At 34.3% G+C, this 16828-nt stretch overlaps 1 protein-coding gene across 2 annotated transcripts in view; it reads left to right on the top strand.

The window, feature by feature from the left end:
* Dpy19l1 (dpy-19 like C-mannosyltransferase 1) overlaps positions 1–16828 on the top strand; it is a 99263-nt gene that overhangs the window by 70306 nt on the left and 12129 nt on the right. For both annotated transcript variants that reach the window (XM_071613998.1, XM_071613995.1), the window contains exons 12-16: positions 537–596; positions 1379–1459; positions 8512–8613; positions 10859–10930; positions 12965–13014. In XM_071613998.1, the coding sequence (XP_071470099.1) occupies positions 537–596; positions 1379–1459; positions 8512–8613; positions 10859–10930; positions 12965–13014 (365 nt within the window). The remainder of the gene's footprint in view (positions 1–536; positions 597–1378; positions 1460–8511; positions 8614–10858; positions 10931–12964; positions 13015–16828) is intronic.

The raw sequence follows: 16828 nt of genomic DNA, 5'->3' as shown, positions 1-16828 counted from the left end.
CTCAGAAAACTTCTGAAATGACTTAATTTGGGTTCAAATATATGTGTTTTGATATCTAATTATATTTGCCAAGTTTCAATTAGGTTTTGTTCTCTAAAGGTGATATACTTTGGGAGTTCATGTACTTGGAAAGACTTTAGATTTGTCAGAGAAGTATTTAGTTGATCCAGTAAAATCACATTTGTGCTCCCAGGAGCCAGTTATTTTTAGTTTAAGTAAAATCTTATTCCTATATGACTGCTGCCTAAAATTCTGCATTTGTTACTTGCTTCTTGGTTCTTAGGTAAATCAGATATGTAAAAACAATCCTAGAAATTTCTATCTGGTGATTCTGTTTTCAATTTTGCAGAGTTACTAACTGACCTAATCTTTGGATATAATAAAGGCTATGTTTTGAAATTACTGACTACAGAAATGAGTATATAGTAATACTATGTGGAAAATCAACAGTGTGCTGAATCTTAGACGCTTGAGAGTCTATTTAGAATAATTATTTGTTTCTTGAAATTCTATTAACTATTATTTTCTCTATTCAGGGAATGCTGGCATTGAAACCACATTTTGTGAAAATAAATGTGTCTGAGCTTAGTTTATGGGTAAGAATCAGTCTATTTTAATGCATATGTTTTTTTCTTTAAAATATTTTGGTTTTATGTTTTACTTTTTTTATTATTAGAGTTTTCTGGTTATAATAGTAGTAGTTGGGTTCATCCCGACAAACTCATATATGCATGGAAATAGATTTCATTTCATGATCTCCCCTTTTCTTTCCTTTTTTCCTTCCTGTCCTCCCTCCCTTCTCCCATTCTCCTTCCTCTACTCTACTAGACTTCCTTTCACCCATGAATTAATTTATATTTGATTGGTTCTTTATGTTATCCTCTCCTTCCCTCCCCCTTTCCTTTATTTTACTCTAGATTCTACATATAAGAGAAAACATTTGACCTTTGAGTTTTATGTTTTACCTTTAATATATCTTACAGTTTTGTTATATTTTAAGACTCAATATTAATGTACCAAATTGCCCTTTTCATGAAGCAAGTTAAGATTAGTCTGGGATAGGTAAAAAGTTCCAGTTTTATTATCCACATTTCTTTTGAGAAATGGCACATGTATAAGTAATCTCCATAGAAGGAGAATCATACAAAGCCCCAGTAAAATATATTAATTTTTGTTAATAAAATTGTAAGTATATATTTTCACTTGTAGCTAGAGTCCCTCGTTTTGGAGCACCATGCTTTATTTAAAATTGAGATACATTTTGCAGCATTTTCTTTTAGAGACATTTAAAGCTTTAAGCTATAGAATTTGAAGCATCAAAGTTCATTTTGTTTCTTTTTAAATTATTTATTTATTTATTCATTCATTTATTTTGTAGATTATCCAAGGATGTCTTTGGTTGTTTGGAACCATTATACTCAAATATTTGACATCTAGAATCTTTGGGATTGCAGATGATGTAAGTTTTCACTTAAACTTAAAAGACGTGAGAAGACTCAAAACAGGCTGAGAATGAAATTTTTGAGTTATTAAAGTGCCACTATTTAAACCTAATTCTAGGTGAAGTGTATTCACCCATTTTTTATTATTTAATATGATAGAAAGCAAATGTAATTATGTATATAGTTTTTATTCTCCAGAATTAATCTTGGCATAATTCTTTTGTATCTTTTTATATCTTCTACATCACAAATATTTAAATATTTAATGCAAGGAAACAGTAGAGATTAAAGCCCAGATTTTAAGGTCTGTGGAGCCTCTGACTTTTTTATTATCCCCTTTTGTAACAGATAAAGATGCTATCTTCAGAGCCTCAACTGGAGATCCTCACTGCTCCCACTTTGAGTTTTCTGGTCAATGTTGTGAATGCTCTATTTATAAACCATTGTAGGTAATTTAGTCTAAGTTAGGCTTATTAATAGAGGTTTTGTTTGCTTTGATGTTTGACTATGAGAAAAATTAAAATGATAAGTTTTCTGTTTTGTAACTTTCTAGAGGCTTTAAAACTTCTGCTTTGTAAACCAGTTGTTCTTTTCAGCAAAGTGCAGCCTTTAAGTTTATGAGCTCTGGTGTCAGACAGACCTAGGTTTAAATCCTAATTGTCCTGTTTTTACTTGTGAGATCTCAGGCAATAAGTATAAAGTTTTTGTGCAGAATAACATGGGGTCAGTACTTCATAAATATTAGTTGTTGTTATCATTGTTATTTTATATTACTGTTGCTATTGTCATTTATTATCATTGTGTATACATACATACATACACATTTATACACACACACCCTTAAGTGTATAATTAAGTTGTTTCCATATCTGAGGTGTTGTTAGTAGTGCTGCAATGAATGAACATGGTTGCAGGTATCTCTTCATTAGTTATTTTTCTATGGTTGGTCTAGGGATTATAATATGTATCTTAATGTATTACAATCTACTTTAGGCTAATACTGACTTAATTCAGGAAAACTATATAGTGCCTTTGCACAAGTTTATCTCCACTTTCTCCCCCCTCTTATGAACTATTATGTACATCATCTATATGTAAGTGCCAACAACATAGTTATGATTATTGCATTATATGATCTTGTGTCTTGCAGAAATTGAAAGAACAAAAGTGTTTATATTGCCTTTTGTATTTATCCACATTTTTGCCATTTTTATTGTACTAAATTTCTTGCTGTGAACATGAGTTACTGCCAATTTCATTTTCTTTTAGCCTGTGGAATTTCCTTTACTAATTCTAGTCAGGCAGGTCTATAGCAGTGGATTCTCTCAGGTTTTTTTTTTTTTTTTTCCTCTTCTGATGTTTTTATTTACCTTTATTTTTAAAGACTCATTTTGCTGTATATAAGATTATTGGTTGACAGTTATTTTCTTTCAGAACTCCGACCTCCATTTTTTTATGAGAAGCCAATTAATATTATCTTATAAATATTAATGAAGTTAATAAAATAATATCAGTCAATCAGTATTTCCCCTATACATGATGAGTTGTTTTTCTGCTGTTGCTTTCGAGATTTTCTCTTTCACATTTAAAAGTTTGAGTATGATATGTCTGAATGTGGATCTTTTGTTCATCTTTCTAGATGTTTATTGAATTTCTATAAGTTAATTTTTCATTTGAATTAGGAAGATTTTGGTCATTATTTTTTCAAACATTGTTCATTTTTTAATGTCTCCATTAACATGTTTATGTGCTTAATATTCAGTTTTTGAAGCTTTGTTTATTTTTCTTTCTTTTTTTTCCCTTCTATTTTCTGTCTGTCTGCCAGTATTTATTTATTTACTTACTTTGGTACTGGGGTGTGTCTTAGCACTCTACCACTTAGCTACATCCCCAGTCCATGTTTTATTTTTTATTTTGAGAAGGGGTCTTGCTAGGTTGCCCAGGCTGGCTTTGAACTGGAATCCTCCTGCCTCAGTAACCTAAGTAGCTAAAATTATAGGCGTACACCTTACTCTCAGCTTGTTTGTTTTTCTTTAGTCTCTTTACTTCTAATTTTCAGATTGGATAATTTCTATTAACCTGTCTTTAAGTTTATTGATTATACTGCCTTTTGACACTGGCTGTTCTGCCCATCCTGTGAAGTGTCCATTTCAGTTATACATTTTAACCCTGAGTTTTCATTTATCAAAATTTCTATTTCCTCTTGAAATTTGCTATTTTCTGAGTCATTAGCATAATGTTTTAATTTAATTTTTAATGTGATTTTTAAAATTTCACATATTTGTAGTTTGTAATTGCCACTTTGAAGTTTTTGTCTGCTAAGTATAATATCTGAGCCTTCTCAGAGTCACTGATTTTTATTTATTTATTTATTTTTGGTGGCACTGGGGATTGAACCCAGGGCCTGTGCATGTGATGCAAACACTCTACCAACTGAGCTATCTCTCCAGCCCTCAGAGTCAGTTTTTATTGATGAATTTTTTTCCTGAATATGTATCAGACTTTTCTATTCATTTGCATGTCTCACTAAGTTTTCCAAAACCAGGATATTTTATTTTATTTTTATTTATAAGTTTGTTCGTTCTTTCCTTCCTTCCTTCCAGTACTGGGGATTGAACCCAGAGGCTTGAACATGCTAGGTAAACATTCTACCATTGAAGTATATACTCAGTGAGACCCTGTCTCAAAATAAAATTTTGAAAAATGATTGGGGATGTATATAGTTCAGTGGTAGAATGTTTCTGTTTTTTGTTTTTGTTTTATTATTCTTACTGTTTTTTAGCCTGACTTTCTAGATGTCACTCTCCTGTCTGTATAAATTAGTGTTCAACCAGTAATCAGAATTGTAGCTCAGATATCTTGAAGCAGTATATCTTTTGTTCTTTACTGATGGATCTGAGTGTGGGTTGGTGAGCAAATTCAGAGTGCAGATTGGGTTTTTTGGTTTGTTTGTTTTTGTTTTTATTATTATTGTTGCAGGGATTGAACCCTGGGGCACTTAACTATTGAGCCACATCCCCAGCCCTTATTTTTTCTTTTGAGACAGGGTCTCATTAAGTTGCTGAGGCAGGCTTTGAGCTTGCAATCCTCCTGCCTCAGCCTCCTGAGCTGCTGGGATCATAAGTGTGAACCTCTGTGCTGCAGACTGTTTTTGAGTGTGTTGCAGTGTTTCCTAGCTTGATACTTACTAAGAAGCGCTACAAGACTCAGCATATAGTCATACTCATGACAATTATTTATTATAGTGAAGGGGAAAAGGCACAAGTCATGGGTTGGGGAGGAAACCAAGTAGAAACTTCTAACATTTCCCTACTAACAGAGTCACATGGGATGCCCTTAGATTTTCCAGCAATGAGTTGTGACAAAATGCATAAAATATTATCTACCAGGGAAACTATAGAGACTTAAGTGCCCAAGGATTTTACTGGGGGATGGTCATGTTGGCATCCTTGCCTACCACATATCAAAATTCCAGACTCCTAGAGGGAATGTAGGTTTTCATAAATAAATAAACCACATTATTAGTATACACCAGGTATAATAAGTCACTCTTACTGGTTATAGCAGTGGGAACTCTTCTAAAATCCAGGTGGCTAACTTGCAAGCAGATTTTTCAAAGGGTCACATTCAGGCCTATTTGGCCAAATAACTCATTTCTGTCCCATTTTTCCCTACCTGTCATGCCTTCTTGGGTCTTTTCTGAATGTGTGTGTCACTTTCCATCCTGTCAGCCAAAGACTCTAGGAGAGTTAGGGGTCTCTTGGATCTCCTCTGGGCATGTATGCAGGTTTCCAGTCCTCCAGGGATATGAGAACTTTTATCTGTGGCCATGATGGTTATCTTATTTTGTTTCTTTCTGTAGAATTTCTGACTAGTCTGACAGTCCTCTGTTTACCTCATTGGGATTGCAACCTAGGCTCAGACAGGAAGAAAGGCTTTTGCCTTTTATTTCTTACTGAGTTTACTGCTTTTACAGATAATACCTCTGAACTCAGGTGTGTTTTTGCTCTGTGCCCAAATCAATGCAGCTTCTTCCAGGTGAAGTTTTGGTTTCTTCCTGACCAGCTCTACCTGGTAGGACCATTGCACTGACTGATCTGGGGAGGTGGTGGTGGAACTGATGGTGAGTGGGGCAGCCTAGGCAGGAAAGCAGCATCCTACAGTTCTTACCAAAGTTTGAGTGTTTTTAAACCACTGAATAATTCTCAGTGGATTGTTTCCTTTTGGTTGATTTCTAGAACCTGATATGATTGGTAGTGGCAATTTTGTTCAATTTTATGTTGTTTGGGGGAGGGTATTTACCTGTTTTTTTTTTTCACCTCTTCCATGTCTGAAAATCCCACATTGACTGATATTTGAGTTTGATCTGGCCTTGTATTCCTGGGATAAACCTTAATTGCTCACATTGTGCTATTCTTATATATTGCTGGATTTTCTAGGCTCATATTTTTATACAATTTGCCTATATTCATGATGATTAGTAATAGTTTCTTTTCTTATAATAATTTTGTCTGGTTTTGGTTTTAGAGTAATAACCCCATAAAATTGTGGGAATATATTTAGTTCTCTTGTTTTTAGAGAGAATTTCTATAGAATTGATATTTCTTCCTTGTGTTAGGTAAAATTCAATATTGAAAGCCCTTAGGGCTGGGAGTTTTCTTTATGAGTATGTTTTTCACTTCAATTTCAACATCTTTAGGAAACTTTCTAATTCATATGGAGTAAGCTTTGATAATTTAGTTGAACTTTTTTAAAAACATTATTCAATATAATTAGATTTTAAAATTACTGAAATTTTTGCATATGTGCATATATGGGAAATGTTCACTTACATATTTATTAACTTTTGAAAATTTACAAGTTCTTATTTTCTAATGTGACAGATAACATTGTATTTATTATGTTCAACTTGATGTTTTGGAATTATATATATTTATATTGATATGTATGCATATATATATATTAGTTAAATAACTAGATTTAACCATTTTATATGTGTGTGTATGTATATATGTGTCTAAGTATATACATATAAATGTACATACACTATACATTATTATATCATTAGCATTTTTGTGATAAGAGCACTTAAAATCCACCCTATTTGCATTTTTCAAAAGTATGATAAACTGTCATTAACTCTAATCACCTTGCTGTAATACATCTCCTGAATTCATTCCTCCTATCTTTTACTGTTTTCTGATCAGTAATGCAATAAAACATTTCTCCTACCACCCTTCTCCCTTCTGTTCTCTGCAGCCTCTGGGAATCATTCTTCTACTTCTGTGATAACAGATTTTTTAGATTCTCATATGAATGAGATCAAACTTGAGCGAAAACTTACCTTTTTTTGTTGTCACTGCCCTTATTTTCTGGTAAATGGTTTAAAGCTAAAAATTTACTATAAGTAGGTATTTTTTGTGTATTTTACAAATTGATCATTTCATGATTGTCTTTAATCTAAAAAGTATTACATTTTATGTTATTTGGTTTCTAAACGATATGATTTTAAAAGCCATCCTAGTTATTTTCTAGTTTTATTGCATTAATCATCAGGAAAAAAAATTATCAATATTTTGGAATCAGCTAAATAAATGGTATAAGAACATTTAAAAATTTTTACAGTGTTAAAGGAAAATGTGTATGATCTCTTTGTAAAGTTCATATTCTGTAGTGTTTATGAGCTTATTAATTATATTATTCAAATTTTATGTTAATTTTGTCAGCATTTTCTGTTCTAGGGAGCAGGGTTTAACATTTCCAATGAATACTATCAGCTTATCTGTTTCTTCCTACAGCTTTGTCAGTTTTTTTAATATATTTTGACTAGATGGTTATTTCCAAATATGTTCATGATGTGTATAATTTTGCTTTGCTGTTCATTTTACTAGCTCATAATATTATTCATTGTCTCTTTTTACATATTTTTGCTTGAATTTAGTTTTGTGAGATATTATAATAACAAACCTAGATTTCTTTGTTTCAAATTTATCTGATTTATCTTCTTCTATTCTCTGTTTTCAACTTTTCTATCTCTAAGTATATCTTTTGTAGAAAACGTAAGAGTGGATTTATTTCCTTAATCCCAATTTGAGCATCTGTCCTTTAATTAGTGAATTTAATCTCTTTGCATGTGTGGCAGTTAACATAATAGTAGGGTCCTTTTCTTCCATTTATTTGGGATTTGTTTTCTTTTGCTATTTTAGGTGCCATATATCCTCCCTACTGATTGCTTAAACTATCACCATACATGTCTTCCCTTAGCAGACAGAGTGTTTTGCAGTGCATCATCACATTCCTACCACACTTCAGTTTCTATTCTCACTCTCTTTCATGTAGATGTCACGTGAATTTTAGGTTTGGTGTGTCTTAGATATAACTTCCCCTCTTTTCTTTTGTCTTTGCTTTTTTAGACAATAATGAACGTTGGCAATTTTAGACAATAATGAAGTTTGGCAATTGTTTTGTCTTCAAGCCCTAGTTTTCTCATTTATAAATTGAAAATAATCCCACCTCCCTTGTCTTGCTTTTTGTGGGCAGTTGTAAGTGAGTGCATTTGGTAATGTGAAGAATTACACGAGGGTTGGTTATTGGTCAAAAGGTACTTTTACTCCAACACCTTACCATTTTATTTTCTTCATGTAGTCTTTTAAATCCCATTTCCAGAGTTCAGAATTAATATTTTCCCTTCTTTACTCTATAGCCTAGGTTCCTGTATGATGGACTTAAGTCTGTCTGAGTTTCAAAACTCATACTTCCTGGTTGGCTCTAACAAAGACGAGCTGTGCATTGTCTTTCACCAGGTTTAGCACAGTGACAGGAAAACCCAGTAAGAAGACTTTGGTACATTGATGAGAGTGGAAGGTGGGATGGTGTTGGAGCTATCATTGATCAGCAAAAGAAAGGGCTGCTGTGAGAGGGAATAGCACTTAATGACAACAAAAAAGTCTAGTATGGGAACAGTGAGCTCTGTAATGCAGTAAAAACTATTGTAAATACTTGTAAGATTAAAGTGCATTATGACAATAATTAGTTTAATGTAATGGTTCCTCACTTTATTTCTTAATAGGCTCATATTGGCAACTTATTAACATCAAAATTCTTCAGTTATAAGGATTTTGATACTTTATTGTATACCTGTGCAGCAGAGTTCGACTTTATGGAAAAGGAGGTAAGATGTGATTTCTAGTTTTCTTTCAATGGATTTTAGCCCCTATATTTTTCATTAAGGGTTCCCTGTTATTTCAGATTCTATATGTGCTCTTATCTCAGTTTAAAGGAAAAGGAAAATCTGGCAGCTTTAAGGAAGATGTTTCTGTTTACATTAGTACAGCTCCCTGAAATATATGGTCTCTTTTCATTTTGATAATTTCGAAATATGCATTCAGACTAGCCACAGTTTTTTGGATGAGTAAACACAGGGGCATTTTCAAGTTCTGTCTTATTAGTGACAGCCCTCTCAAGCTTTTACATTTCCATTCATTTTGTGGTGGTTTGAATGATCTCATTGCTTTTAAATATCATTGAGCACAGGTTTTCATTCCAACAATGTTTCTCTTTCTAAAACTTTATTCATATGTTTAGAAGGAAACCAGAGAGTAGGTTAGTGTATTTGAGATAGAAGTCTGCAATATTACTTAATGGTCTTGAACAAGTGAATCTCATTCTTTGTGTTATAGTTTACTAGTTTCTAGTGGCACACTACAAGCAGATATTGTGAAGATAAAATGAGATGTTATAGAAAGTATTTTTGGTATTTTAAATAAAATATTATTTGGGAATACTTTATAAGCTGGTTTGGTTCAATACACATGTATATATTTGCCATTTAAACACCAGCAATGTGGCACTGATTTCTTGAATTTTATTATCTGTTACACATTTTCTATTGAGGCTGTATGTATGAATGTATTAAATTGGCCAACAGTGGTGGGCGTGGTGGCACATACCTATAATCCCAGAGGATGGGCAGGCTGAAGCAGGAGGACTGTGAATTCAAAGCCAGCCTCGGAAATATAAAATAGTGCTTAGGAGGTGGCTCGGTGGTCAAATGCCCCTGAGTTCAATCCCCGGTACCAACAAAAAAAAAAAAAAAATGGCCAACAGTATTTTATGGACATACTTGTTTCCTCTGCAGTACCACTGTGTTATCCCATTGTCCTGAGTTTCAAACCAGTGGACCATAGTGCAAACTTACCCACCAACCATTCTGTGCTGAGTATATCCTGAAGATGTCCAGCTTACTCCACTTGGTCTTTCAGTTTTCACTTATTGTGTTTATGGTTTTGACATATAATGGCTGGTTAAAGTTTTATGAATGATGGTGTTGAACCTGCTGAAAGAATCAAAAGAGTATCTTGTAACACATTAAAATACATATTCACAGAAGGTAAAGCCTCCTTCAGGGAAGTGGCAAAGGAAATAGAAGGTAAACTCCTTCTTCTCCACACCAGTGGAGAAGCAGGATATGGTAGAAGTCCCTTAATATTATTGAAGACATCATATGTGCCACTACAACCTGAGAGTATTAATTAGTTCTGTGATGAAGCAAATTGTTTACCAAGGCATAGCAGACTTCAGTCAACTTGAAGCAAACAGAAAAGCTGTTGGCAGCATGCCATTCCCCATCTCCATGGGTATCTGAATTCAGGAACTGTGCTTCTGAGACACAGTCCTGAGGTGCCATTTTAGGGAATGTACATCCATACAGTGCGGAGGAAGGACAGTTTTAGCAAGTTATTCCCTATTATGATACCATACTAACATGTAATGTTTGAGATGTATTATGGAGTAAATAAAATGATAGGATATTATTTACCTATAATTAACACACAAAGTATAAGAGATCAAAATTTAACAGTGGTTTGGGGTGGGGAGATAATCGAGAGGTACACAGTATTATGATGTGTAGAGGCTTTGTTATTAACATTTTTGTAGTTTTTTATTTGTTATTAAAGCAAATGTAAAAATATCTTTTTGTTTCCTTCATGAGTATTTGTCATATGTATATTTTTTGTGTGTTGGGAGGGGATGAATGAATCAAAAAGATTGTGGATACCCCCCACAAAATGCACAGGGAAGCTTGATCCACTTAAAGGCTCTCTACTTAATCTCAGATGAGTAGTAAGCAAGTAGCATGCAAAAAATGAAAAGCAATCTCTGCTCACATTTCACACTTACAAGTACTTGGGAACTGTATTTTAGTATTTCCAGCTCAATGCTTTGGTGAAATTTGTTTCTATGGAAATGCACCTTCATTTTTATGATGAGAGTCAGTAGTAGATTGGACCTTTGATAGGTGGAATGTTCATATTTCTCTTCTTATGCTTTTAGAAATTTACCTGTTTCATTATTTGAAATAATTTTATTTAGTGAAACTACATTTCCATCTAATAAAGCATCTCTCTCAATTGCAGACTCCTCTGAGATATACAAAGACTTTGTTGCTCCCAGCTGTACTTGTAGTATTCATTGCAATCGTTAGAAAGGTATGCATGTCACTTTAGGTCTATTTCTTACAATAAAATATTCACTTGTTTTTGCATAATACTTGCATATATTTGGCTATTTAATAATCAGTGATTTATATTGATTTATTTTTTTTTCTTTTTAATTTTTTTTATTGGTTGTTCAAAACATTATAAAGCTCTTGACATATCATATTTCATACATTAGATTCAAGTTGGTTATGAACTCCCAATTTTACCCCAAATACAGATTGCAGAATCACATCGGTTATTGAAACATTCTATATTTTCTTATTAATAGCCTTTGATGAATGTTTAGGAATCTTAAAAATATTTTGTTCTCTGCTACTGTAACATAGACATAGGAACAGGGTGACTCAAGTTTGATAGTCATCTAGTTTTGGAAGACATGATCAGAGACTGTATTAACCCAGATACAAGTTAGTTTTGCCTATGCAAATTATTACTTTTATCTTCTATGTAATATTTCCCTCGAAATATTTAACATATACCTTTCTAGATGATTTGATTAGTGTAAGTGACTTTTGAATTGTCTTTATTCAAAAGAAAAAAAAAAGAATTAACGATGTACTGATGAGCTAGATAATGTTTAGGCTTCCAGGTTGGCTTTGATAATGCAATTCTAAGCCTACATGTAAACCAAGCCCAAGAGGGTCCAGTCTTCAGGGAAGAACAGGTATGATACTCTCAATGTTTTTAGTAATTTGTAAACATTGTAACTCTTGAGTATTTTAAGAGAATGTATTGATATTAACCTGTGATCAAATAAAGAGGCAGTAAGCCCTAAAAGTTCTGATTTGTAACTAGTGATTGATGTGTTAACTCAATATCATATATTTGTAGAATATTATGGACTATAATTATTTCTCATACATTTAGTCTGTGCTTTGTACACTCTCAAAACATTTTTTACATGCACATCTCAATTGGTTATTGATATCCCTATGGGGTAGGTAGATATTACCATCCCCATTTGACACATGCTGATTTAGAAGATTATTGTGTCCACTAAAATATAAGGAAAGAACAAGATGGGCTGTACACCATCTCCTTCAGTGAGCGCTGTGTAGTTTTCAACTTTGTACTCACTTTTCAATTTCAGTCAGGTCATAGTTCCCACTGTGTGCCAGGCACATGCCTGCTTTGCTCTTTTGTATACTTACTTACTGGTGTGCACCTGGTAGATACTGAAAAAATATTGGACATTGACCATCCAGAATGTGTTCATAAGACAGCAACCTGGATGGCAAGAGATAACAGAAACTATTAGATCAGGTTAAGAAAGCTGGGGTATTTGGTTAAAGAAGAAAAGATGCAAATAGAGAAAGGATAATTATTTTCAAATATTTAAAAGTTTCCCATTTATAAGATTACATTTATTCTGGTTCCTTAAAGTTATGGCCAATTCCAGGAAGGAAAGACTTCAAACCATAAATGATCTTGGCTAATTAGGAAAGTGTTACAGATTCAAGCAGCAGCTAGGTAATATTGCCAAGGTCTGGAAACTGTTGGCAATGCTGTAGAAACATCCATATTGGGATAGGATTTAGATCAGATGACTTCCCAGTTACTATTAAGTACAACAGAATAGCGAGTAATTTTGGCTTTTGAATGCTCTGACTGTAATTATGTCTGAGCCAGTTCTCTAGTTTTGTATATATGTGATTAAGGACAGATAATTCCCAACACCTTTGCATAATGGAAGCAGTACCAAATGTGGATCTGAAGCCAGAAGATCTGGTTTCAAGATCAGCAGTGCTTCTTAGTAGTTGTCTTCCTTTAGGGAGATCCTTCAGAGCTTCTTGCTTACTTACTAAAGGAGAGTAGTATAACTTACCTAATAGGAATATTGAGTACTATATATGAGCAAATATTATACAAATATAAGTTTATATTGCTGTAAATTACTATTTTTGAGTGTTCTGTTATTTCCATACTTAGCATATTTTCAACTAAGAGTTTTAAAGTTTAGAAGATGCTGTAAATTGTTTTCTTAAATTGTCTTTACTAAAGTGTTTAAAAATCTATTTACAGATTATTAGTGATATGTGGAGCATCTTTGCTAAACAACAGACACATATAAGGTAAACATGTTATTAAGAATTTTGTAGGGGCTGGGGTTGTGGCTCAGTAGTGGAGCGCTTGCCAGGCACATGTGAGGCACTGGGTTCAATTCTCAGCACCATATAAAAATAAATAAATAAATAAGAGTATTGTGTCCATCTACAACTAAAAATATTTAAAGAAAATAATTTTGTTATCTCTTCTATTTATTAGCTATTTAATTTTATATTTACGTTTTGTGTACTCAGCATTTGATAATTTATATTTTTTATTATTTTCATTCCTCCTCTTAGCTTTTCTCATTGTTCCCTGCTTGTGGAGAGCACAGCACATCAATTATGTATCCCTCACATTTTATTTACTACAATGTTACAGGAGCCCTGCACATCTTCTGTACTTGAAGGACATAGTTTTCTCAGTTAATTAGGGAAAATAAATTTTTCTGCAAGTGGTTTTTGGACCAATGAACTGCCTATTTTTGAGAAATGAGCAGTATAATATAAAACTGGGATTCATACCTCACTTTTTACATGAAGTCAATTCCAGATAAAGCCAATATTAAAATATAGTAAAAACAAAAATAAACACAGAGAATATGCTTACAATATTAGACTAAAAGCTTTTTTTTACATAAAAGATTTGTAAAAATAATATCCAGTACATACTGGAATAAATAGGTGGGAGTACAGTTTAGCAGTACATAGCAAACAATGCAGTAGGCCTGGAGTTTAGCCAGCAGGTTCCCACAATGTAAATTAATTGTATAGAAATGCTCATGGAAATGTAGAAATAATGGTAAAAATATGTTTAGTATGTTATCTATCATGGGCAATGTGAAAAAAAATTAAACAACCAGAATATGTATTAGGAAGGAATTGACTTAATTTTGATCCAGTCATAGAGTGGAATGTTGAGCCATCTTGATGAAAACAGTTTCATCATCCATCAGTAGATTTAAAAATTGCCAAACAATATACATGTAGAACAATTATACTTTTATTTAAATATGAAGACTTTATATGTTTACTTATTCATAGGAGTGATCTGGAAGGATAAAATCCACAACTGTTAAGATATGGGAGTGGAAGATTGAGTGAAGGATGTTTTAATTTTATTCTTTTGAATTTGGGGATGTGGGCAGGTAGGGATTGTTGACTTACTTTTTGTGTGTCTGAATTTTCTTTTATAGCAAGAATATACACAGCGTAGTCCTTCACCTCATAATTTTTACTAACACAGTGATAGCTTATTGCATGTGCTTTTAAGGGGATCCTTGTTTTCATTTGGAAATAGTGCTATGACTGTGCTCTCACCTGAACCTGAAGCATTTGAGTTGATAGAAGAAAGGAGAAAGGTTCTGGCATATATTGACAAACTTTCTCTTCACTTGAGATAAGATTATTTCTGAAGAGCTCAGGAAGAAGCTATAAAGTTATAGCATGTAGTATGTAGCTTTGAAAGAGAAAGGTATAACTTTCACAGAAATAAACTGTCCCTTCAAGACAACTCGGCTATAGAAATACTTATAGAAAACCACTGAGCTTCATGAGGTTTTCAATTCAAGAACAGTTAGAGCTCTTTTCTGGAAAGGAAATGGTATATTGACATTTCATTTTTGCATAAGTATCAAAGTCATGTCATGTCATAAAAAGGCAAGGAGTTGAAGATACATTTTACTGATCAAGGCATGAGGTACCCGTATTCCCTTCATTCAAAGACCTAGGAGGCAAAGTGAAGTAGAGGCAGCATCACGTGGTAGAAACTGTATGAGCTCTGAAGCCAGTCAAAATGTAGTCCTGGTAACATTTGGTAGCTGTGGAACTCCCCTTCTTTGACTGTAAATTGGAATAATAAGTGCATATTAACATTGGAAACTGCTAATTTTTACTTGTCATGAAAGAAGAAGAATGAAGGGACCATTTTCTCTCTTTTATTTATCCATATACATGCTGAGTTTGCTAATAATTTATCAATATTCTTGAGTGAAATTCCTAAATCAGGTATGTCCTAAGATTACATGAAACACATGTAGGGGTTTACTGATGTATTTGTTCTTTCATTCAAAAAGTGTTGAGCTCTAAGTTTCAGGTATTGTTCTAAGTCTTGGTGACATACCAGTGAATCACAAGAGAAGATGTATATTGTCAATTCACACATTTCTATCTCTGGCTCAGACTTCTCTCCTAAACTCCAGATGACTGATTTTTTAAAAAATCATCTCTCCTTGGGTATCTAGTGAGAATCTCAAATTATACGTGTATGACCTGAACCTCTGACTGTTTGCCCTACTGCCCATTCCATATGGTATCTTCATCCCCCTGATGACTCATCTCAGAAATCCTGGCCTCATTCTTGACTCTCTTCTTTATTCACTTCTACACCCAATCCATCTGCAAATCCTGCCATTGTTACCTTCAAAATTATATGCAGACTCTGAGTACCACTGAGCGCCTCCATCCTGGTCCATACCACAAGTACCTCCCCTGAATTGTTGCCTCCTGACCTCCTTGCTGACTTTCTGCCTCTGCCCTTGCTGCCCAGGCCTGTTCTTTTGTTGAAAAGCAAAAAGCCTTTCAACAGAAGGCAAACTGTGTCACTGCTGTCTTCAAGCAGTTTTCCAAATCACTTGGAATAAATCAAAGCCCTCATCCTGGTCTCTAGTGTCCTGTGTCTTTTGGCCTCTTAGCCACTGTGATCTGTCCCATCATGCTCCTCCTCATTCTCTGCTTTCCCTCTTGTCTCAACATACTGAGTTTGTGGTTAGCACATCAGAACCTCCCTGCCATGGAGCTCTTACATCCCTTTCCTCTCTCAGCCTGAAGTACTCTTCCCTTCAGGGTCTTCAGTGCTTTCCCCTTAGCTCCTTCAGGTTAAGTGGGTCCCTCACTTTCCCCATATTCTGCAGCTACAATAGAGACAACAGAAGGTTGGGGAATCACATACTAGATTTTTCTGAGCACTGGCTGTAGAATATACAGATATTCTGATGACTAGGTATCAGGCTGGTTAATGCATGCCTTTCCAGGCACCTCATGACCCCTGCATCTTTCACTCTGTTTCCCGTTCTCTGCAGCATTTGTCACCATGTGACATGTGTATTAACTTTTTGTTTGTCTCCTTTGACTTATATGTAAGCTCTGTGAGGGTGGAAATTTTTTCTCTCTTGTTAATCCTCTGTCTCCAGAGTGTTTAGTGCTCAATGAAATTGAGTGGGTGGATGGATGGATAGATTTGTACCCTGAACTCCTGAAGGGTTCACTTTAGTATAGAGAGACACACCACTAATAAGAACATTTTCTGTGTAAGAAGGTAAGTCAGGGAAGAGGTGTAGGAATGATAAAGGTGAGGACACTGGATATAGGGTAGCCAGAGGCCTCTCTATATAGTAAGGGGTGAACTAGTCTGTGGTAAGAGCACTAGAGGCAGTATGGGAAGAGACAAGTGGGGCCAGCTTAGGAAGACCATGTGCAGTTGGTGGGATTTGCAAGTTCACATTAATTGCAAAGGGTGCCCATCGGAGACTTTAAAGACAGACTGGCACAACCACCTTACCATTTTTAAAAGATTGCTTTTACTGCTGTGATGAGAATCAATGGAGGGATAGGGAGAGATGTGGGCAGGAGTCATCAGCCTCTAAGCATGGATCTTTCTAGAGAAATGAGGGCTGTCAAGAAAAGTTAAAGGTGGAATGTTGTGCATATTTGTATATTCTACAGCCAGTGCTGAGAAAAATCTAGTATGTGATCCCCCAACCTTCAGTTATCTCTACTGTAGCTGCAGAATATGGGGAAAGTGAGGGACCCACTTCACTGTGTGTGGGAATGTGAAGCCATA

This window comes from Marmota flaviventris, chromosome 1 (genome assembly GCF_047511675.1).
Source record: "Marmota flaviventris isolate mMarFla1 chromosome 1, mMarFla1.hap1, whole genome shotgun sequence".
NCBI classification, from domain to species: Eukaryota; Metazoa; Chordata; class Mammalia; order Rodentia; family Sciuridae; genus Marmota; species Marmota flaviventris.
Note: the sequence above shows the minus strand (reverse complement) of the source record. Positions and strands in the feature narration are given on the sequence as shown.